This window comes from Sminthopsis crassicaudata, chromosome 1 (assembly GCF_048593235.1).
Source record: "Sminthopsis crassicaudata isolate SCR6 chromosome 1, ASM4859323v1, whole genome shotgun sequence".
Taxonomy (NCBI): domain Eukaryota; kingdom Metazoa; phylum Chordata; class Mammalia; order Dasyuromorphia; family Dasyuridae; genus Sminthopsis; species Sminthopsis crassicaudata.
The window spans coordinates 401,875,640-401,899,304 of NC_133617.1; the positions used below are offsets into that span (position 1 = coordinate 401,875,640).

At 33.2% G+C, this 23,665-nt stretch overlaps 1 protein-coding gene across 3 annotated transcripts in view; it reads right to left on the reverse strand.

Annotated features, from left to right (window-relative positions):
• Nucleotides 1–23,665, reverse strand: part of SLC44A1 (solute carrier family 44 member 1) — a 192,667-nt gene that overhangs the window by 50,906 nt on the left and 118,096 nt on the right. For all 3 annotated transcript variants that reach the window (XM_074280049.1, XM_074280050.1, XM_074280048.1), the window contains exons 6-9: nt 12,832–13,001; nt 10,735–10,824; nt 9,045–9,184; nt 7,207–7,393 (exon numbers count right to left, since the gene is read on the reverse strand). In XM_074280049.1, the coding sequence (XP_074136150.1) occupies nt 7,207–7,393; nt 9,045–9,184; nt 10,735–10,824; nt 12,832–13,001 (587 nt within the window). The remainder of the gene's footprint in view (nt 1–7,206; nt 7,394–9,044; nt 9,185–10,734; nt 10,825–12,831; nt 13,002–23,665) is intronic.

Sequence of the window (23,665 nt, forward strand, 5' to 3'; positions counted from 1 at the left end):
TTTTATTTTTCCAAATACATATACAGCTAGTTTTGAAAATTTATTTTTGTAAAACTGTGTTCCAAATTTTTCTCCCTTTCTTCCTTGTCTCTCCCCTCCCCAAGACAGAAAGCAATCAGGTACAGGTTAAAGAAAAAAAAAAGTGAAAAAGCTATGCTTCATAATATATTCCTATCTTTTTGGATGTGATTGGCATTTTCCATCCCAAATCTATTGGAATTGCCTTGAATCACTGCATTGTTGAAAAGAGCCAAGTCCATCACTGTTGATCATCATATAATATTGCTGTTACTGTGTACAATGTTCTCTTGGTTCTACTCATTTCAATGAGCTTATTCTTCAATTTTATATCCATCAATCTTTAATTGACTAAATTTAGTTTTAGTCACTCTGTTATTTTGCATTTCCAGGGATTGTTCTTTATTGTTTCCTTTGCTTCTTTGTTCTTTTGGGGAGAGTCTAGATTATAGTCTTACTAGATCATTTATTTTATCTGTTGGTATTTTTACATGTGATTAAAAAGAAAAATCAGTGGTAGGCATATAAATAGGAATTTTTTTGAGAAGGAGACTAGATTATAATCTTACTAGTTTTATTTTATCTGTCAATATTTTTATATGGAATTAAAAAGGAGTTTATGGTAGATAAACTATGGTAGAGTTAATGGTAGATATGTAAATAATTTAATACTAGTGATACTTGCAAATAAGAAGTAGCATAAAAAAGGTGGGAAAAGGGAGGATGGTCATGTAGCAAGAATTACAGGCAAAAGACAAAAAAAAAACAAAGACAAAGACAAAAAATTTAAGTCAAAAAACCTAAATGTTATATTAGTACTCACAGACTGTGTACATATTACTATGGAAAATTTATGAAACCCATTATGTATTGGATCTGTACTGAAAGAAAGAGAAACCTCCTAGCTACATGATCTTGGGCAAGTCACTTATCCTCAAATGCCTCAGTAAAAATTAAAATTAAAAGTAAATAAAAGAAAGAAAGAGACTCCAAACTGACATATATAAATATATTTCTTATAATGTTTCTAGTAATGTTTAACCATATATTTCTGTAGAAATTTCATCTCTTAGTTACTGTGAAAAATTTGCTAGATCAGATTTTCTTTGATTTGTTCATTAATTGGTAGATAAAATACATCGTTTTTCTCTCCAACCCAGATTGCTCCCTTTTCCAAAATTACTTTAAAAGGAGTTTTAAGTGAAAGGACATGAAAAATAGAAAACATTTATATGATGTTGGTTAAGTTGTGAACTGATACAACTATTCTGGAGAACAATTTGGAATTATGCCCCACAACTGTAAGTACTCTTTGACCTAATAATACCACTACTAGTTCTATATCCTAAAGAGATTCTTTTTTTAAAAAACGGAAAAAGGACTTATTTGCCCAAAAATATTTATGGCAGCCATTTTGTGGTGGCAAAAATTAGAAATTGGGGAATTGACTGAACAAGTTGTGGTATGTGGTTGTGAAGGAATACTATTGTGCTATAAGAAATGATGATCAGGATTCTCTTAGAAAAACCTGAAATCTTATGTAAATTGATGCAAAGTGAAGTGAGCAGAACTAGAAGGACACTGCATATAAAAGCAATGTTATTTGATAATCAACGATGAATAACTTAGCCATTTTTTAAAAGACAATTCTGAAGGATGAATGATGAAAAATGCTGTGTACACATATATTGTATCTAGGTTATATTGTAACACATGTAAAATGTATGGGATTACCTGTCATCGGGGGGAGGGAGTGGAGAGGGGGGATAATTGGAAAGATGAATACAAGGGATAATATTATAAATAAAAAAAAAAAAAAGAAAACTGAAATATCATATAAAAAAATGCTGTGTACCCTCAGGGAAAGAACTGATAGAGCCTGAGTGCAGGTTGAACATATCTCTTTTTACTTTCTTTTTTTTCTTGGTGTTTTTATGGAGGCAGGGGAAGGGGGAAGATGTGTGTTCACAATATGACTAATACTGATATGTTTTGCATGATTGCACATGTATAAACTCTATCAAATTGTTTGCTTTCTTAATAAAGAGTGAAAGAGAACTTGTAATTCAAAATAATAATAATGCTAAAAACTGTTTTATATATAATTGGAAAAATAAAAGATCAATAAAAATTTCACATAACTGCCATGATGGGAAGGTCATTTTAATCTTATTCTGATAAAAAATGAAGCTCAAATGACAGTGGTTGCTAAAAGCCACATTTTATATTACTGTTCCTTGAGGCTTCTGGCTCTGGGTCTTTTGTTATGTGATCAGCTTTGCTATATTTCATTCCATTTTTTTTCTTACTCCTCTTTCTTCCAACTAGACTAGGTGTGTGAACTGTAACCAGCAGTAGCAAAGGCAATGGAGCAAATTTGATTAAGGCTAGTTTTGACAGTAGTATTACCAATGCCCTTGTCTACTGCTCTTGGAGATTTTAATCTTCCTTCCAGTGTTCTTATGTTGTTGAAAAGCTCTTGCTCAAAAATTTAAGAAAAAAATTATCTTAGTAGATCTATCTCCCTGGATTACTTTACAACGCCATCATTCCAGTATTTGTATTATCAGCCAAATCAAGTAAATCTTGCCAACATTACAACCTTTTACAAAATTTTAATTTTTTCAGAATTGCAACCTTGATTAACGAAGAAAGCAACATTACATTTTTTTTTTCAAATAAAAATTTGGAACCCAAGTTCTGATTTTCATTGATGTAGGAATTCCCAGTTAATAAATCCCCTTTATCAAAAGTTTTAAAGGACCTGAATTCAAATTTCACCTTAGATCTTTTATTAACCTTATTAATGTTTATTAATTAAAGTTAATTTTATTAATGTGGACAAATCTCATAAGTTTCCTGAGATTCCATTTTCTCCATGTAAAATAAGAAGGTTAGACTAGATGACTCCTGAAGTTCCTTCCAATTCTAAACTTATGATGAGGTTATGAATCCCAGGATACACTTTTTTCCTCCTCGAGAGTCTCCTCTCTTGCTCCTTCTGAAACAGCATTATAATGGAAGAGCAAGGAAACAGATTTTTGAATACTAGAAACTTAAGAACTCATAATACTGAAATAAATAACTCTCTAAGATAGCTATCTTTCAGGGACACTGATTTTTGGGGAAAAAGGACAGCTTTTCATTGTGAGGATGGAGCTCTGAATTCAAACTTTTCAGCTACTTACTTCAACATATCTTTCATAACAATTTTGTAAAATAGAGTTGCCTTTATTAAATTTGTTAAACATCTTTAGAATACTGACATGTAGCTCTATTTTGAAAATAGCAGTCAGATAAAAAGAACTATGTTATCTCAAATCCATTATTATTATAACAGAAGAATATATATTTGGTAACAATGAAAGTGCTAAAAGAACCCAAGGGTCCCACACAATGATAAAGGGATGATTAATATAAAATTCTTAAACCATTCAAATTTAAAATAAAATTGTAGGGGCAGCTAGGTGGCACAGTGGGTAGAGCACCAGCCCTGACTTCAGGAGGACCTGAGTTCAAATCTGGTCTCAGACACTTAACACTTTCTAGCTGTGTGACCCTGGGTAAGTCACTTAACCCCAGCCTCAGAAAAAAACAAACAAATAAATAAATAAAATAAAATTGTAAAGTTTTAAAAATATTTACTCATTAGGATGATTAAAGAATTTTTAGATTATCATCTAAATTTTATTATGTATGAACTAAACTAATTAAAATGAAGAAAATATATTATCCAAATTGGAACATTTACAATGCTGATAAAAGTAATTCAAGGAAATGGTTACATTAGATCTTCATTCCAGCAATGTCTGCTATTGAAAAAAAAATTTTTATAATAAGGTAGATCAACATAGGACACCCCTACAGTAGCCACCAAAATAGTTTTAAATATGCAAATGCCCCAAATATTTTTATAATACATTGTTTCAACTGAAAGACAGCTTTACAGTAGAAATACCAAGGAAATATTATAAAAGTGATTGATGAGAAGAAACAACATTCGAACAAAGCTAAAATACTTATCTAAAAGAGAACTTAATTTATATCTCAAATAATTCTTTCTTAATTTTCCCATTTTTATCTGTAATACATATCACCATTTAATCAGGTCTGAAAACATGAGTGAGTCATGTTTGATTCTTCCCTGTGTTTGATTCTTCTCTTCTATCCTTTCTTCTTTTGTAGTCTGCATTACCTATACCGTAGCAGATGATGTTTACTTAGAGCTTCAAAGTCTTATGCATCTATCATTTCATTTGCGTCTCTCAACAATTCTCTGAATTAGGTACTATAGGTATTATATGAAAAAAAAATTTAGATTAAACAGGTAGCCCTTAGTCAGGAAACTAGGAAATGTTGGAGGTAGATTTCCTAATGCCAGCTATAGCACTCTATCCATTACACCATGCCCTCTTATTTCCTCATATAAAAACCATACTTAACTACATACATTGAATATTCAAATTCCTATCTGATTTTCAAGTTTCTCAATAATTAGACCTAATTCATACTTTTTTTTTTTAATTACTCCAGTTAAAATGCCTTCCTTATTCCTATTTCTCCCATTTGGAATGCTTTTTCCACTATCAGTTTGCCTCTTTAAATTCCACACATTCTTCAAGATCAAGCTTTAGTCTCATCTCCTTCACAGAGTTTTAATCAATAAAGAACTCTTCTTTTTCTGAACATAGTACATAATCAATAAATACTTGCTGAATTGATTAGAAAAATATCCAGTGAAAACTGCTTGACCAATAAGATCACAGACTCATAAGACTTAAAGGTGAAGGAGACTTTGGAGATCATCAAATCTAAGCTCATTTTAAAGATCATCTCATGAAAAATGAATGAATTATTTATATATTTGTTAATATTTCATGTTATCTTTAGACTTACTGTGCAAAATGAAAAGTTGAAAATATTTTAAGCTGCTAACTTGTTTCTGAGATGAATTACAAACTTGTAAGGGAAAAAAAACCCTCCAAGTTTATTAGCTATTCACTATAGTGATTAAAATTAAGCCAACACACCAAAAAGATCTAATTGAGAAAAATCCTAGGGTTACTATACTATCATGTCATCAAACTCTAGTAAAGTCAAACCTCAAAGAAATCCTAATTGTAATATATTTTTTCATACTTTACTTCTTAGCCATATTATAGTGGCATAGGTTTTAAATATTTTAAAAATTACTATATTTGGAGGATCACATAGAAATGCTATTCAATCTTGGCCATAAATAAGAACAAGGGCAATATGTACAAAAGATTAAGAGACTTCAATGAGCCTTGGAAACACAAAGATATTGGAAGAAAAGGACCAACCTCCTGTGTTGCCTGCCATTAGTCCAGGTTCTGCTGGGATTGTATACAGGATAGAAGGAGAATATGAAGCCAAGGGTTTATAGAACAAACAAAAAAATCAGGGATAAGAATATCTGAACAAATAGCCCAAAAGGGGCAGATGACCCAGAAAAATACTTAACTAACGTTAGCTACAATAGGCCAAAGAAGCAAATAGCTATATAAGGGAACCAACTTAAATTAGAGAAATGGACAACTCAGGTATTATTGACATTTGGGCTTTTGACTGATTTTAGAATTTGGGATCTTGTATCCCTAGTTATAAAAACTAATTTTCTTATTTATTCCCATCCCTTGGATCCTATTGCCTATGTTCCTACTCAGGGATTAGCATTCTTTAAACTAAAGGTGGCCTAAAAATTGATTTGCATAAGGTTGAAAGCAACATGGGGATAAACTGAGGTGATTGAAGGAAATTTTATTTCTATTTCTTTTTGTTAAAGTCTGAAGGTATGGAAAAAGTGCTTTAGGACAGACAGCCCTTTCTATACACCTTATAGTACACTACCCCTTTTTGGTAAGAGAATGAATGAAAATAATTGGCATGATGCAGTATAAAAACCACTGAATTTAAGCACAGAATACCTAGTTCTATTGGCAAGTCATTTATATTCCTGATCTCATCTTCCTTTGTTTTAAAATGAAGGGGTTGGATTAAATAATCTTGCTTTAAAATCCTATGGCATGCAAAAGACAACCAAATCAAAATATTCTTTATATTTGATCTACGATGGACCACCTACTTCTTCCCACAGAATGACGATTTGTAGATGCATTCATGTCTACTAAAGTGAGGCCAAATAGTCCAAAAGAAAAAGCATTTGTCTTGTAGTCAGAAGCCCTGAGTTGAAGTCTAACTTTTGAAACCCACTAATTATATGACTTGGAGCTAGTCACACAACTTCTCTAAATCGTTTTCTCCTCTCTAACCAAAGGTAAAGGTACTTGAACTGCCCATTTTCGTTATTAAGAAAGCACTTTGTAAACTTTAAAAGCACCACAGAAAATTATTAATAGTCGAGACAGGTAACTTTTTGTTTGTTTGTTTGTTTGTTTTTTACTACACAGCTAATAGATTGAGTTCAAAACTTAAGAGTTAGTAAATTTGCTACTAGAAACCATTATGAAATTTCTTCCATATCACAACCCTTCTTCATAAGAAACCTTTAAAATGGAATAGATATATTCTTTAAGTATCTCAAAAAAATGATTATGAAGAGCTTCTTTTCACCATAATGAAACAACTATTCTCCACACTCATCCCTCTGCCAAGTTAAAATACGTTAATATCTGTGTACAGAAGAAATCATCAAAATGGCTTATGAACTGAAGCAAAGCCAAATGCACCAAGTTTAATACTAAAATAATTTTATTCCTCCTACTCTACTTGGTAAATTCAGTTCAGTCCCAGCTTTTGAGTTGTAGGTCTGGATTAGAGTAGGTCTTAAGATCCTAGTCTAATCTGACAGGATGACTTTGAAATCTGGACTTTTTTCAGGTTAGTTGGGCAGTAGGCTGGAAGATTTTTGGATCTATCTTGGACTGAATAAAAGTTTCAAGATCAGCACAATGATGACTCTGAAGGACCAGAATGGACAACCACTTCTTACCTGATCTGTATTTAAATCTTAGGGATTTATTTTTAAAAGCTGTTATGGCAATTTGAGGCTCTAGCATAGTTCTGGCAGACCTGGTGATTTTGTTAAACTTCGGCTAGCAGCTGCTTGAATGTTCACTGACTTCCATATATTTTTAATTTCTTAAAATCAATGCAACTAATCAAAGTTACCACTAAAAACATACATACAATAACATGTTTACTCACCTAGAGTACCAAGAAAGAGCAGCGTCATGATCCAGTATATCCAAAATAGGAGAAGGGCAAGAAAAGTCCAAAACGGTTGGAAGACAAGAAGTGGCAAGTGAATGAAGACTTTGCCGGCCACGTGAAACAAGGCAATGGTGAGGGCAACACGCTTACGCATCACTAACATGATCAAGAACAAGATCGCCTGGGAAAAGAGAGACATATTTTCCAGTCATCATTTCAAGTGATGCAAAAAAAAAATCAATCCAAGATTGATATCACATCTTAACTTAAATAGATTAACATAATCATTAGAAAATGCCAGTTTTTCTATAATTCAACAGTGTTGTCCAAAATCCTGAAGTAAGTAAAGCAGCATTTTCATATAATTCTAGATTCAGGTCTTACTATAAGCAACTTAAGATGCAAAGCATTAAATAATAAGTTTATCCACTATCATAAGTTTATCCAATCAGCCTCAATTAATCCCTGAATCAAGGCTGAAGGCACTTTACCAGGTGCTATGATATAGACAACACACATACACACATACACACACACACACACACATATTTTTTAAAAGAGGAAAAATAATAACCTAATAGAAGAAAGTTATTTTAAGGGAGGCAACATTATGTTATGAAAAGAACACTGGGTTAGAAATTGGAGGACCTATCTTAATTTCTAGTTCTGCAACTTGTCCATGCCAGAAATCTTTGGCCCTCAGTTCCCTTATCTATAAAATGGGAATACTACTACTTACACTACCTTCTTCAGAGGCTTATCATAAGGATATATGTAAAGCCCTTGTTAAACCTTCGTTTAATGGATGTATAAAGATCAACTGTTGCTCTTTCTTTAAGAAGCCACCTTATCATTTCATCCCGGCTGTTTCCCAGCATCAGAGATAACCAGCACAGCATAGATATCTTTGCACCATGTTATAGCTGCTATCCAACCTCCAAGTTCAAAAGGAAAGACTGTAGTAGAGTGCAAGTCCTGTAGTCATATAGATTCTTGAGTGTCAATATGACAGATGTTTCTTGGTCAATCCTGTTTTCAGGATCTTGCAAAGAATACAAGTCATCTTGGATGATACTTCACTATACATGTAGTCTGGGAAAATCTAATGGAGGATTTCTTTACTTTTATAATGACAGTGAGTTTAACGAACAAAATAGGGGAATAATACTCAGAATTGATGGTGATTCAATAATTTTCTGTCCATTAGGTATAAGGTACTATTCTAGGTACTAGAGCTAGGATCTAAGTAACCATTTCAAAAGACTGTGGAGTATTTAACTGTTACAGATTATCCTTTATAGTGGAGAAGTGGAAATATGGGAAAGAGAAAGAGGAATATAGTCTGTTTAATCACATGCCTTCATTAAAGCAAATTAGTAGGCAACCTCAAATTAAAAAAAAATTATATTACTACAGGAAAAGTTTATGTTGAAAAACTTGATAATAAAATACAAGATGTCTAAGAAAAATGAAAATGTAAGGAATATGCACAGGCCTTTTTTCCTTAAAAAAAAAAATTTCAATTTTTTTTGTGGTAAGGCCAACTAAGAACTCATGAGATGAAAATCCTTCATTCTTGCAAAAACAGGGAGAGTAAGGCAAATTTATTGAGTTTGGCTCGACAACCAAGGAACAATTATGAAAATTTGGGATAGGGAAAGGATATTTTTCTATATTTATCCTATTATGTAAGTAGTCTATAATTACCAAAAGAAAGCAAAAACTATAAAAAGTTTTTCCTATCATGCACCTATTCTAAAAAAAAAAAAAAAAAACAAATAAAAGAAAATAATCAAACCCCAATACACACCCCAACAAGTGCAAACACTCACTGTGAACACTGTAGCTGAAATGGCATAGATGAGGAGGGCCCGGAGATTGTCTTCGGCTATTTGAAGCTGTTCTGGAATAATAGTTTCTTTGGGTGATTTTCTTTGCTTAGCATACAGCCACCACAGTACACCTGTACCACCTGAGAGGGAAAAAAAAGATATATTTTGCAATGATAGACACAAGAGAATATATCAATCATAAATTTAAGTTAGCTAGGTCCTGAACACATAGGAACACCATAGTAATATGCTACCCAATGGTACTCTGGCAGCACCATTCAAAGGGCAAAGTGGCAAAGGACACATGCTACTGCAGCTCTTAACTAGCATGATGGGACCTCTTCTCACCTTATCCTCTCCCACATCAGACACATAAGTTCCACAGTCTTCCCCATCTCTACTAATAAATAACTTTCAAGTTAAGGGAGATCCAGGAAAAAGAATAGAGACAGCTTCTATACCACTGGTAAGGATGAAGAGGGACCACAAAGAGGCTCTGGGCATGTGTAGGTCAAGGGAGATGAAGAGATTGGACTATGGAAACCAAGTGAGAGTTGAAGAATCAGCTGAGGGATAAGGGTGAGAAAGAAGAAAAGCCATTCAAAAATTAGATGAGGGAATGAAAGGAAAAGAACAGTCCAGGAATAAGGAAATAGGAGAAAAAATAAAGTGAGAGGAGAAAAAATTGAAAAATGAATTATTAAATCATATTCTCTATGTCTCTATCTTTCTGTCTCTTACTTCTGTTTTTCTCTCTCGCTTTCCCCTGTTTCTTGTTCTCCCCTCTTTCTGTCTGTCTGTCTTTCTCTTACTCTCGTTCTCTCCCTCCTCTCTGTCTCTCTCTCTTACACACATACTCTCTCTCTCTCTCTCTCTCTCTCTCTCTCTCTCTCTCTCTCTCTCTCTCTCTCTCTCTTCTCTCTCTCTCTCAATCTCTCTCTCTCTCTCTCTCTCTCTCTCTCTCTCTTTCTCTCTCTCTCTCTCAATCTCAATCTCTCTCTCTCTCTCTCTCTCTCTCTCTCTCTCTCTCTCTCCCTCTCTCCCTCTCTCCCTCTCTCCCCCTCTCCCCCTCCCCCCCCCCCCCCCTCTCTCTCTCTCTCTCCTCTCTCTCTCTCTCTCTCTCTCTCTCTCTCTCTCTCAAACTCACATATGGGCACGTATAGTTGCCAATGAAAGAGAGAATTGCAACATCTCAGGAGGGGCTGCTTCAGGCATTGAGAAGTACAAAAGTGAAAGGGAAGAAAGAGCCAACTCACCTGACAAGGGAAGTATGCTGGAAAAATAAAATGAAAGAAAAGACAAAAAGGAAGAAGGAAGGGTATCATATTATATTCTGGCAGGAGAAAGTGTCCAAATTGCTTGCTTTTCTTTACAGCATCTCCTCTTGATGTTTCTTCTTCCTCTTATTTCAAATAGCAACGAACCTCCCATTTTATCAGAATTAGTGATCTATAACTCTCTTTAGGAGTGACAGAACTACATTTGGGAATATCTCTCTAGAAATTCTTAAATTTCAATTTTATCTTCTAGATGTTACATAGCTTGTAATAGACACCTGGCAATATAAATGAGTCCATAAAACTCAAAAGAAGTTCATTAAGAATGTTATATATTTTAGCAATGATAGAAAATTAAGTGTAAATATTAAGTCAAGCCAAATTTCTCAACAACAAAGAAATTAATAGCTTACCAAGTGAACCCAGTATAATCAGAATTGTTAAGATCCATACGAGTACTCTGGATATGTACCTAATTATCACCATCAAAATCATGGATAGAACTGCAAGGAAGATAGAGAGCAATTATTATAAGGGAGATAAAGGTCAACTTTATAATAAATTACAATAACATCTAAGAAAAATTCTCAGCATCAGTACATTTTTATCAATAACAGTTGAGGGAGCTCTCTCTCAGAGAAAAAACTGATTCTTTGAAGTGACTAATGTATAACCTCTGCTCAGATAAGAAGGAAAAAACCTTTGCTGTGTTATCATTTTGGTTTAGCTACTTCTGCCATTTGAAAAACGGTAAAAACTAAAACAAAAGAACATACTGTGCATTTGTAAACAAGAGACAAAAATCCATGCAGATGTACATAGTGACTTAATGAGCACATAATGACTAGTGTGGGTTTGCCACAAGGAAGGAAGCAGGTCATCTCTCTCAAAAGGCAGCAGGGTAGAACTCACATGCACACATACATGCCAACAAACAAATATGGAAAATATGACATACCATGTTTTTGACAAGAAACATTTCTTTTGTCTAGATAAATTCAATTAGGTAGCATATGGATTCAGACTAAGATTAAACGGTTTAGTGAAGTCTCTACTTGGGGACAGAAAGGAATATACTACATTATCTTTACTCTTTACTCATTTCTACTATTTTAAAATTTATAATTAATATGAAAAGCTTCATATTCACAATGGGGCGGCATTAGAAAACAATGGCTCATAAATGCAAGGTCCTATCCCTTATCCCTTGACTCTCAACTAGTGTCACTTTCAGAGTAAGGTCGGGCATTTTGGTGTGAAAGTTTTTCATTTTAAGAAAGTCCAGGGGAGTTATTAAGCAAACTCTATTGCCTGTGACACAGTATGGAGGTCAGTGTGCCAAAAGGGAAAAAAAGGGGGAATCATGATTATGGACAGCTACATTTTAGAAACACATTTTAAATATATATATAACACATATGTGTGCATGATTAGAAAATTAAGCTAGTCTAATATAAAAGTGGCTACCAGTGACAATGTAAATATTTCTATAAGACTAACACTGTACAATATAACAACTACTGATTTTCTAGCCTGTGAATTTTCTTTTTATACAGTGTTTAAATCCTCATGGAATTTGATACAAAATAGTATAGCAATAATTAATTATTATTGAATTATAGCAGGAGTCTAGTTTTCTCTGGGCCATCTGCAAACCCAAATAAATATTTTGAATTATCATAGGCTTCAATTTTGCAATAAGAGGACAGGAACCAACACAGATGGAAATCTTAAATAACACAGAAGATTTTTCACATAGAGTATTATTTCAATTGGGTCAGTGTGACCTAAGCAAAAATACTCCATAATTGCAAGAAAAACTTGGATAGATTTTCTCTCAATTGAATTGTAACGGAAGCCAACAGCTGTAACATACTATGCATTGGTATACCCAGTGTGATACAGTAGTGTGATAAAAAACAATTTATCTCCTATGATAATTTATAGGTCCCAAGTAAGATATTACTAGTCTGAAAAATCTGATATTAAATATGGTTACATATAATTGTACTTAAATTTAAAAGTTTTTACTTTAGAAATAAAGTGGGAACACTTTCTCATCTTTCATGTCCAGGAAACTCAATAGTCAATGAAGAAAGCTTTCCTAAATTCATCAGTGGTACTTTGATATGATACAAGAAAAAGAAATACTTCTGAAGGTACCATCAACAAAACTCATCTTATTATCAGACACATTTAACTGTCTCCTACTTTCTTTTAAAAGATAGGTTTTCTGGGAGCAAGTTGAAGACATAGTATTGTGAAGGCATTGCCTCTATATAACAAAGGGGCACCATTAGTCAAAGGCTGGTTACTATCTCCACAAAAATAAAGGAAGGGTGGGAATTTCAGAGTGCAAGTAAATATACTCTGAAGCAATCCTTGTCACTCTGAGTAATTATGCATTTCCTGAAGATTTATCACCAATTTTTATTCATACTCTGGCTAAAGAATAGAATAGTCTCTTACTGCAGTTCTATGTAATAGCTAAGAATGAGAAAAACAATTACCTAGTGATAACAAGCAAAGTCCCAATATAATTTCTTTGCTGGCCATTACTCCACTAATCAGCCTGTGTAAGACACTATTGTCATTGACAAAGGTGATCAGGGCCTCTGCAAACTTGGCATAGCAGGAAATGTTCACAGGAGCACAGCGATGGAAGAATGGAATAGGTGCACTGGTGACACAAGAAAAAAAAAATCAGAAAAAAAATTACTCCTACTTAATATAAATGCCACATCAAACACACAAATGAGAGGTGAATAGATGCAATACACTCCACCCTCTTCACGCCAAAGACAGGAGCCAAAAGTGCAGGAGTTAATATGCACAGAGGCTATACAGAGGATGAGGATGGCTGTAATGGGGAATGATGCAGTTCTTATTACAAATCTTACAGAGAGGGTGGAGTGTATATTCCCATAGATAATATCACCCTCCCCCTTCTGAAAATGAACAAACAAATAACAACAACAAAAAAAGCCCAACACACACACACAAAATCAAAACAAAAATAAAACCAAAGACGTACACTCCTAAGCTTAGATGTTTGTCAATCAAGTGGCAGATGATAAAAAGACTCAAAACTATATCTTTTAGTGAATTGAGAATTAACTTCTAGCCTATTCAAGTGATAAAAAATATCACACAGTGCCATACCATTAACAAATATTTTTTCTAAAAAGATCAGTTTGGTGAAACCCCTTTAATACACTGATGTTGATGTGGTCCATCTAATATGCTTTCTAGTTTAAGTTAACTATGCTATCATTGGGCTAATACTATTTGTGGCTATTCTATGGAAGGCATAATTTAACCCCTGGGATATTTGAATTTTGTAATATCAAATTATGTATGCTTGCTATGAAAGAGTTCTGTTGTATTTGAGGTATACTCCTAGACAAAAGCACACAGCTGATCATAGCGAAGTACTGTAAAGAAGATAGCAGTGATCACACCATCTGGTACTTTAATTTTTTTATATTACTAGAGAGTCTATTTGTACACTTGTGCATCACACAAAATCAAATATGTATTAAGTGTGTGCTTAATAAATGCTTATCGAGGGACCTGAGCTTTTATTTTAAAAAGAGAAAATTTGTCTATGAGTAAATTATTAATTTCTAAGTTCACATCCTTTGATGACCTAATTAATACTGAAGACAAAGCAGCATGGACATGAATTCAAAAAGATTTTGAATTTAAATTTTATCTCAAACACTTGAAAGTGTGACTCCAGACAAATTACTAATTTCTCTGAATCTGTTTCCTCAATAGCAAAATGATAATAATATAGATAGTGCCTGCAGCCCAAGATTGTTTTGAGGACCAAATGAGGTAAAACACAGTGTTTTCCATGCCTTAGAGAGATATATGAATGACAGTTATCATCATTATCATCGTCATTAGGATTATAGAGCTAGGAATCATGTTCCTAAGGTTCATTAGAACCTCAGCATGTACTTGACTAGCAATATAACACTACCCCTGTCTTAAGTTCCTTATCTGGAAAAACATAATTACTTTTACTAGTAATTAAAAAATACTAAAAGAACTCATTCCATCCAAAGGATCTCCAAGTATAGAGGGTGTTTATTTTGCCTTCTTTGTTAGTATTTAAGTACAAGAAAGAAAGCATACTATTAAGACAAAACTATCCATGTGATCACAAGTAACTTTATGCTTTATAGACAATTTGCTATCAAGAGAGAAATAAAACCTTTCAGCTTTGAATGCTGTTGCTCTCTCAGAAAAACTGCCCACTATTCTGAGGTGCAAAAGTCTTTTGATTTTTACTTACTGATAAGCAAAGTACCTTCCTGGTTTGAACTATAACTTAAAAAGCAATGTGTGTGATGTGAAATAATAAACCAATGCTGACTTTTCAGCTGACTAATTTGACTTAGTTTATTACTTGAAGGTAAATGTCAAAATTTGAAATTTTCACTAAAATCCCAGGAAGCTAGAATCCTCAGGCTTCTTGGAGGAGCATGAATCAAGGATGAAAATTTTCATTTTCCAACCACATACTCTAACAAAGTTATCAGGTCATAGAATTTTTGTTAACTTACCTCAGGCTAACTTTTCTAAATAAGAAAACAGGGCATCTTCTTAGAAGTAATCAGAAGTTGTCAATGAGGAACATATCTTGCCTCCTTATTTAGATCTTTTAAAGGATTGATAATATTCACCCTGTGATCATTTTCTGTTCCCACTCCAACCCCTGTCTCTCTCCTCTCTCTCTCTTGTCCTAATATAAAATTTCTTCTTCATGGCTTCTGTCACCAGAATTATTTAAGAAAAATGTTGAAAGATTCTGGCACTTTTCTTTTAATTGTGCCTTCTAACTTATAATCAGAAAAACTTGGGTGAAGTTTTGACTGATATTTACCAGCCATGTGATTCACACATAGATCACAAATTTCTCTATTCCTGTCTCTATATCTGTAAAATGGGGATAATAATACCTCAACTAGCTGTATATCAATTATGTTGTCATGAGGCTTGAAAATGAAATAAGGTAAAGTATATTGGAAACTTTAAACTATCATATAAAATTATTTAGTATCATTAGAATTAGCTTTAATATTCTGCTTTCAATTAGCTATCTACATAACTGGTACAGTATCTTTCTAGCTAAGATGATCCATTATTTTATGACATCTCAGAACAAGTCCAGATTGGACACTGAGGAGTGGAGTCTAAAACTCATTGGCAATCAATATTCCTGTCTCAGAGATATACAAAGGTATTAAGAATAATGAATAACCATCTAACTTTTTAAAAAAAGGAAGAAAAAAGATGAGCCTGTCTTATAGAACATTTCTTATCTCCATTATGTGCAACATTTATGCACTTTATGGTATAAATTGGCTTCATTGCATATGTATATATTATAGTCTTTCCAAGGCAAATTGTATCTATAAGAATTTTAATATTTAAGGAAATTTTAGGGTACATAAAATATGTTATCCAATCTTACTGGCTCTTTCTGGGGTGTTTTCTATCTGTATCTACCAATAACTGGTTAGCAAAAGCTAACAAAATAACTAATCTCTAGGGACCTTTTCAGAACAGCAAGTTAAAAAGGGAGTTTAACAGACCAGTCTCTGGAGACTTTTCTAGGCTATCAGGAATTCAGGGCATTTGTAATTCATCAGAAGAGGATAAAGAGTGGCTCCAGATGAAGTTTATGCACAGCAATTCTAACCTGTACTTGGAGACAGGAACTCATTTGGATACTTATTAATAAATTCTTTTAGCAATTCAGTCCAAATGTCTTGGTATCCAAGTATGCATTCCAGGGAACCAATGTTGTGAAAGGAGCAGCAGTTGAAGCAACTAGGTAGTATATGGATAGAGCCTGGCCCAAAGTCAAGAGGGTCTGAGTTCAAATTTAGCTTTAGGCACCTGTGTGACCCTGTGCAATTCATGTAACCATTTTTGCTTCAGTTTCCTCATCTATAAAATGTGGATAATAACATCACCTACCTTGCAAAGTTGCGGTGAGTATCAAATTAGACAATATTTGTAGAGAACTTAGCCCAATGCTTGTTACATAGTGGGTACTATTAGTTATCATTATTATTATTATGGAAGTGAATAATGTGTGTGAACATTCAAAGATCATTATCCTTGTCTCTAGTTAGGTCTAAAATGATTGATAGAGAAAATGCATACTTTATGAATGCATTTTTTATATCCAGGGACTTAGAGGGGCACAATTTCTTTAGAAAAATGATTAGATACAGGGGCAGCTAAGTGGCGCAGTGGATAGAGCACCAGCCCTGAATTCAGGAGGACCCGAGTTCAAATTTGGTCTCAGACACTTAACACTTCCTAACTGTGTGACCCTGGGCAAGTCACTTAACCCCAGCCTGGGGGGGGGGGGGGAAATGATTAGATACTTTTTAGATAAAAGAAGGAAGAGAACTTTGAGCTACAAAGCTCAAATTATGAATTTATACTCTGAGTTATAATTTATATAGGAGTTCGTGAGGCTTTTGGTCTAATCTTCTAATTTTGTAAGGAAAATGAAATGCAGAAGTTACATAACATGTCCAGAGTCATATAAGAAGCAGACAGAAGAACTGGAATTTGAATCCAGGTCTTTTAGTTTAAAATCTATTATTGGTTTTTCTATTATAGTACTTAATAGTTGGAACGAAAATTTCTGCATCTAAAACGTCAATGTGTGCATATCTATATCTGTGTGTGTGTGTATATATTTATATACACATATATATTTATAAAAGTAAATTCAATAGCTTTCCTTCTTTGTCTGTATTTTTTTCTTTTCAGATATAGCTATAGTTGTACCACATTGTGAAGGTGGCTATATTTATAACTATATTTATTTATCAGCATGCTTATGCATATGAGTGTAGTTAACTGATGACATGAATACAAGTGTCCTTTCCTTTTGTTGTCATTCCTAATTGGAAATCTTTATAAATTTATTTTCTTTACCCATGCAGTTTCCTCCCATCCCATTTCTCCTCCTTTTTACCCTTTTTACCCTTAAAACTTGACTGAAAGGGAGTAATTAATTCTAGGGTAGAGGTCTTTTATGCTTCCATTATTATCTCAAGCACCTGAGCCCAATGTTTCTTAGTTTCTAACTATAGCTACTTCCATAAAAGATGTGATCCAGAGGTATTCCAATCTTTTAAAATGTGATTTGGGAATTTGAGCTCTTCTTTGCTACTCTATTTCATTGTACACACACACACCCCCACCCCCACACCCACACCCACCTTATTTCTTCAAAAGAAGGGAATTTTATTTAAAAAAAAAAAAAAAAAAAAAAAAGGTATTTTATTTTCCCAAATACATGTAGAGATAGTTTTCAACATTCATTTTCGTAAAACTTTGTGTTTCAAATTTTTCTCCTTCCTTCTCTTCCCTCCCTGCTTTTTAAGACAGCAAGCAATCTCATATAGGCTTCTAAACTATTTTTGAAGAGAATCCAATGGCATTTGAATTTATAAATTATCAAAAACTCTCAACTTTTAAAATGTGAATGCTGACTCACCACATTAAACAACTATTCTGACCACTTACTATTTCCATCTCCTAATTTTGAGTGAAGGTTGTTGCCTCCTCCTGTTTATATATATCCCTGTTAGACAGTTGCTTAGATGAAGTTTGGTCCCTGAATTTTTAGGATGTAATAGCCTCTCCAGTCAATGAAGTCCCTTATTCATCCCCTTTTATTGCCCTAACTATATAATATATAGTCTCTTAAATTTCATCCTTGTCTTTCATACCCCTAATAATTATAATTTTGATCAGTCCTACATTATGGTAACTACAACAATCTTAAGGACTTAATGTCTTCTTATCAATTCAGTTTCTAGATCCAACCTTTCTATTTTGTTTTTTTTTCTATTTAATGATTAAATACAAAATACAGATTTTAGAACTCAGATAAGGCCTCAGTTATTATCTTCTATGTTTATATAAACTATGATTACGGTTTCTTTTTACAGCTATACATAGAAACTGAAATACAAACTATTTCAATATGATAGATAAGAGATCATTTGCTCTAGTACCATTCTTCCAGCATTTTTTCAGGTACAATGGAGAAACCATAGAGATTCAAGAGACCCAGGTTCTTAGGTTCTACATCTTACACTAACCTATTACCTGATTCTAAAGTTACTCCACTCCTCTGGATCTATAAAATTGCAGGGGCTATATTAGATCATCTCTAAAGTCTCTAAAATTTTACTAGGAAAGCTGTATGAGTTTAGAGCAGAAGAATTAATTTGGCAGAAGTACGTATTTTACTTTACTATTTAGGCAATGAGAAGACAATGTAGCATGAGGTAAGTGGAATACAGTGAAAAAAATTAGACTAATCAGCAGATCAGTGTTCTAGTCCAGGTTTCTGAACCTCATTAGTAGTATTAGTTTAGGCAAGGTCACAAAGGCTTTAGTTTCCTCATCTTTCAAATTCAAGAACTGACTGACTAAATGAAGAATTCCCAGCCTAGGATGTACATATTTTCAGAAAAGTATAAAAAGCTTGTAAAGAGGTTGCAGGACTATTTAGTATATAACTATACTATCTTACTAAAATTAATCTCTTTAGTTCTTATGTGCAAATTCATGGTATATTCTGGAAATCATTTTCTTTAATAATGAATGGGGAGGCTTAGTAAAAGTCACAGGATATAAAAACAAACAACAACAACAAAACCCTGAAAATCCCCTAGACCTGATGATCCCTAAAGTCCTGTCCACCTCTAAGTGTGATTTGATAACAAATCATTATCAAATTGCAATGGCTACTAGGGATTTGAAAATATTGGAACCAGGCCATTTGATTATATTAATTCATTCTTACATTGTACAAAAGTTATTAGATCATGTTGTGGTACAATATTCTAATATTTATATTAAAAAGCCAATTATAGTCAACATTTTTTAAAATTCAGAAAAACCCTCTGTGAACCTGTCATACATTTTAAAGTGTGCAGCATTCCATATATTTTAGAAATATATAAAAGCCAGCCACAAAAATTTGTCTGGATCCCCTTTTGTACTTTTTGTTTTTTTCTATGAACATATAAATATTATTTTTAAAAATGAAGAATGAAATCTTTCAACTTTATTATTTATCCTCATACCTCAGAGGTAGAATGAACAAAATGTGATAATATAAAACTGAACTACTGCAAACAACAGTTCCACAGTCAGCACAGGATCATGTAGAAGGATATGAAAATGCACTATCTCCCACCCTTCAATATAAAGGTAAGTTACAATGGTGATTGAACACAGCATAAATGATGAAACTGGATATGTTAGTTAATTTTGCTAAACTATTTCCCCTTTTTCTTCTTTGTTTTTGCTTATAGAGAGTGGTTTTCTGCTTGCATGGGGGGATGGATATATTGGGCATTGAAGGTGGCATAAAAACAGAATACATATTAAAACAACAACAATGACAAGCCAACCCCCAAACTTAAAAAAAAAAAAGCACATTAAGAACAGAAGTCACACAATTAGTCATCCCCAAATTAGAAAACTATGACATCGACTCTACAACCATGTGACCTGATCCATGTTGACTGTTAAATTAATAGTTTTAAATTATAAAGTTTGAAATCAACCAATGCTGAATAAATTTTTGGCTCCTTGCTTTTACAATGTTCTGCTCTCCATTCTGATAGATATATTACAAACAGGAAAGTGGAGGGAATATCAACATTTAGACCAACTTACAAAATAAAAGCAAATCCTTCAATTAAAAATTAAACTTTTTTTTAAAAAATGATTAGTTACATCCCCTTGAAAAACCCTTCCTCCATCCCATCACATATAATATACAGCTTTATTATATTTAAAGTACTTAAAAATCTCAGTCATAAGACCCTGGAATTACTTTATTTTTTATGTTTATCAATTAAATGATATGTTTCAAGTAATGAAATTTAACTGATTTTTCAAGCCTCTTTGAACACATAATAATTTGGAGAACACAGGCCATGAAATCTGTTTTTGCTTTAGGATTATTTTTTTTTTAAAGATACTATGTTTCTCACTCAAAAAGAAAGAGCAAAAATAAAGAACAATTAATGAAAGCTTCTGCTACCTTTTGAAATCTCAATTCTGGAGGCTTACAAAGAGTCCATATTTCCATTAAAAATCTTCTATTTTACCACCTTTGTTGGAAACTCAAGTAATCAGAAGAAAATTTAACAAACAGTATACCAGCTTACTTAGTAAAAATGAAAAAGAAAAAAAAAAGATTTTTCAAAGACAAATAGTATTTTAGCTAAGCAAGCATTTTGCCCATCACCCTTTAAGTTCATTAAGTGATAATACAAATTAATGAACACCCTCAAGATATGATGAAGCATCAAAAAACATTTAACACACCTGGTTTTAAAATATTACTTTTTAACTGAAAGCAGTTGGTGGTCATAGGGATGGTGACTTGAGAGCAGTATCATATTAGAAGGCAGGAATCTGCAACCTGCATAATTATTAAAATTTCTGTAAACACAACTGCAGAAAATCTCCATGTAAAATTAATTGTTTAAGAAAATGTAGCAATAAATATTTCTGGCAATATCTTTCCAGCTTATAAAAATCATAAAGCATATCAGTTACAAATCTAATTAGAATGAAAATTTATTTATATTTCTCCTGCCTTATTCCCAACTTTATCAATCTTTCCCCTTCTTCTCTTCCTGTACCTCTTTCTTCTACTTTTAATTTCATTCCAACAAATTAACATTTTCTCTTAGCTAGTCATTATTTATGTATTTCCCCTATTCTTGCTCTCTCTGGGTGTGCAGGAAAGCTGGCCTTATAAGGAGGCAGAACATCTCTTTTCCCTTGGGGCCACAGGGCTGAAAATGTCACCATAAGAGATTGATTCCATTGAGCTGTGCATTGCCCTTTTCAGGAATACTCTTTGAAAAAACAAATATTCCCAAGAGGAGTAACACATTAAAGTATTGTCAGTAACTAACACTTTATTGTAAATTAGTTTATCAGACTGCTCTCCTCAGTAATAGAAGGGGTCCTGTTACATAGAAAGCCACTACTCAGAAAGCATAGTACTAGATCAAATCTCAGGAACCAATATTTTGAACTGAAAGAGAACTTAAAGGGCATCTAGTCCAACCCTCTGGTTTTAGATAAAAGGAAAAACTTGCTTAAAGTCACAAAAGTAGTTGTGTCATAGCTGACTCCTAAGTCTTTTGAGCTTTGTTCCATGTTGTCTTCTCTCTGGGCTTAAATGTCAGTTCTAACAATCTCCATGTAACACTGGATCAGTCACCTAACCTCTCCAAGCTTCACGTTCTGACTCTATAGAACAGATATTATCACATGTACTAACTTATTAAGAGTGGTTGTGAGGAAAGCCCTTTGTTGACTTCAAAGTGCTGTAAGAATGGGAGCTAGTTCTATCATTAGGAAGGAGTTGATATGCTGGAAATCATGCAAAGAACACCTAGAAGGTAAGAAAGAAAAGACCATTACAGGAAAAAGTTCAAAATATACTTCTATTCAAAATCTGTTCTAATTCTTTCATTTTCCTTACTAATTTTACCGAATTTCTGCATTTTAACTTTATTCTCTGTTTTAGTTGAGTTATTACAGATTTCTCCAAAGACCAAACCACATTTTAGAGTCTTCTCTAAGTCCTGCTTCACCTACTCTCTCCTTCTGATAAAAACTCTACTTTTGTCTTTGTCACAAATGGTTACCCTACAACATAATTAACTGTCCCCTAAGTTTAACCCTTTTCTGAGAGTTCTTTACTATCTTTTTTCTTTTGATTTCTAATACTAAGGTTTTAGTTTAAAGGAAACAGTGTTCAGACTGTGAGGAACTAGAATAATCTAGTATGAGAAACTAGATGTTTTTAGGAAGAGTAGAAACACATTCTTGAATAGTTTGGGCATAATAGTATTCTATCATGAATTTTTGAGTTCTTTCAAAACTTCTTAGCTCGATGGGGGTGGAGGATGGACACGATAGATCAGGGGTGGGAAGAGACAGGAGGGAAATGTGTCTGAGAAATGTTCTAGAAAATTTTCAGCTGCTACACAAATACACCTGCACATGAATATTTCTCACAAACTCACATCATTGTTGTGAGGTTAACACTGTATTCCTGTGTAAAATCATGTCCTGAATAGCAGTAGAGTAGAGAACAGGGGGAGCAATATGGTCCACTAGGGATTATGCAGTTGAATACTAGATGATTTCATATTATTCTAATATTTTCCCACTTTATTTTTGAAGTTCTTTTACCAATGGTCATGAAAGATAATGTCCTACTAAATGCCTATAACTGGTTTAAACAAAGGAAAAGTATGAGTAAAAAGAATATATAATTATATTTATATATAATCTATGTATAATCTATATATATAATCTATAATTAATGGTGTTCCTTTTTCAGTTAATCCAAGATAACCTCTTCTATAAATTCACTCTCAAAATCAGCTAATATTTCCAGTCTTATGATATTCGTAGAAGTATCTTATGATGTTCTGAGAATCTGATTCCTTCATAAGATTTTGGCTTTATAAATCAAATACATAAACTATTGTGTAATCTCAAGCATTAATAACAGGTAAGAAGTCTTCATTACAGAAATTAGTATCTTGAAATATGAATAACAACAATTCATATTAATGTAGCATTTTAAGTTGTATGATGTGCTTTCTACATTGTATAAAAAAGGTAGTACAAGTATTAGTGTCCTTTTACAAACAAAGAAACTGAGGCTTGGAGGAAACACAGCTCCTAAGAATCTGAGAGGATTCAACCCCAGATCTCTTGACCTCTAAGGCTAGAACTCTATCTAATCCAATTTGCTGTTGAAAAGACATCATTAAAAGGCATGGTTTAAAATGCAGTGTCATGAGAAGACACTTATCTACCATGTTTTAAAATTTAAAAGGTAAATAAAATATAACCAAACAATGTAAGTATAAAAGTACATATGCATATATACATACACATATAATATTTGTGTAACACACACACACACACACATACACACACACACATATATATATATTTTAAATAGCTTTTATTTACCAGATATATGCAGGGGTAATTTCACAACATTGATAATTGCCAAACCTTTTGTTCCAATTTTTCCCCTCCTTCCCCTGCCCCTCATGGCAGGTTGACCAATACATGTCAAACATAACATATATTTTTGTGTAAGATCAGCCTTCTAGAGACTTTGGAATCTGTGAGAATTTATTCCCCAAACTGGGAGGCAGTTTGGCACAACAGTACACAGAGTACTGATTTTGGTGGATAGGTGGGTTCAAATCCCACCTCTGACACTTAGCA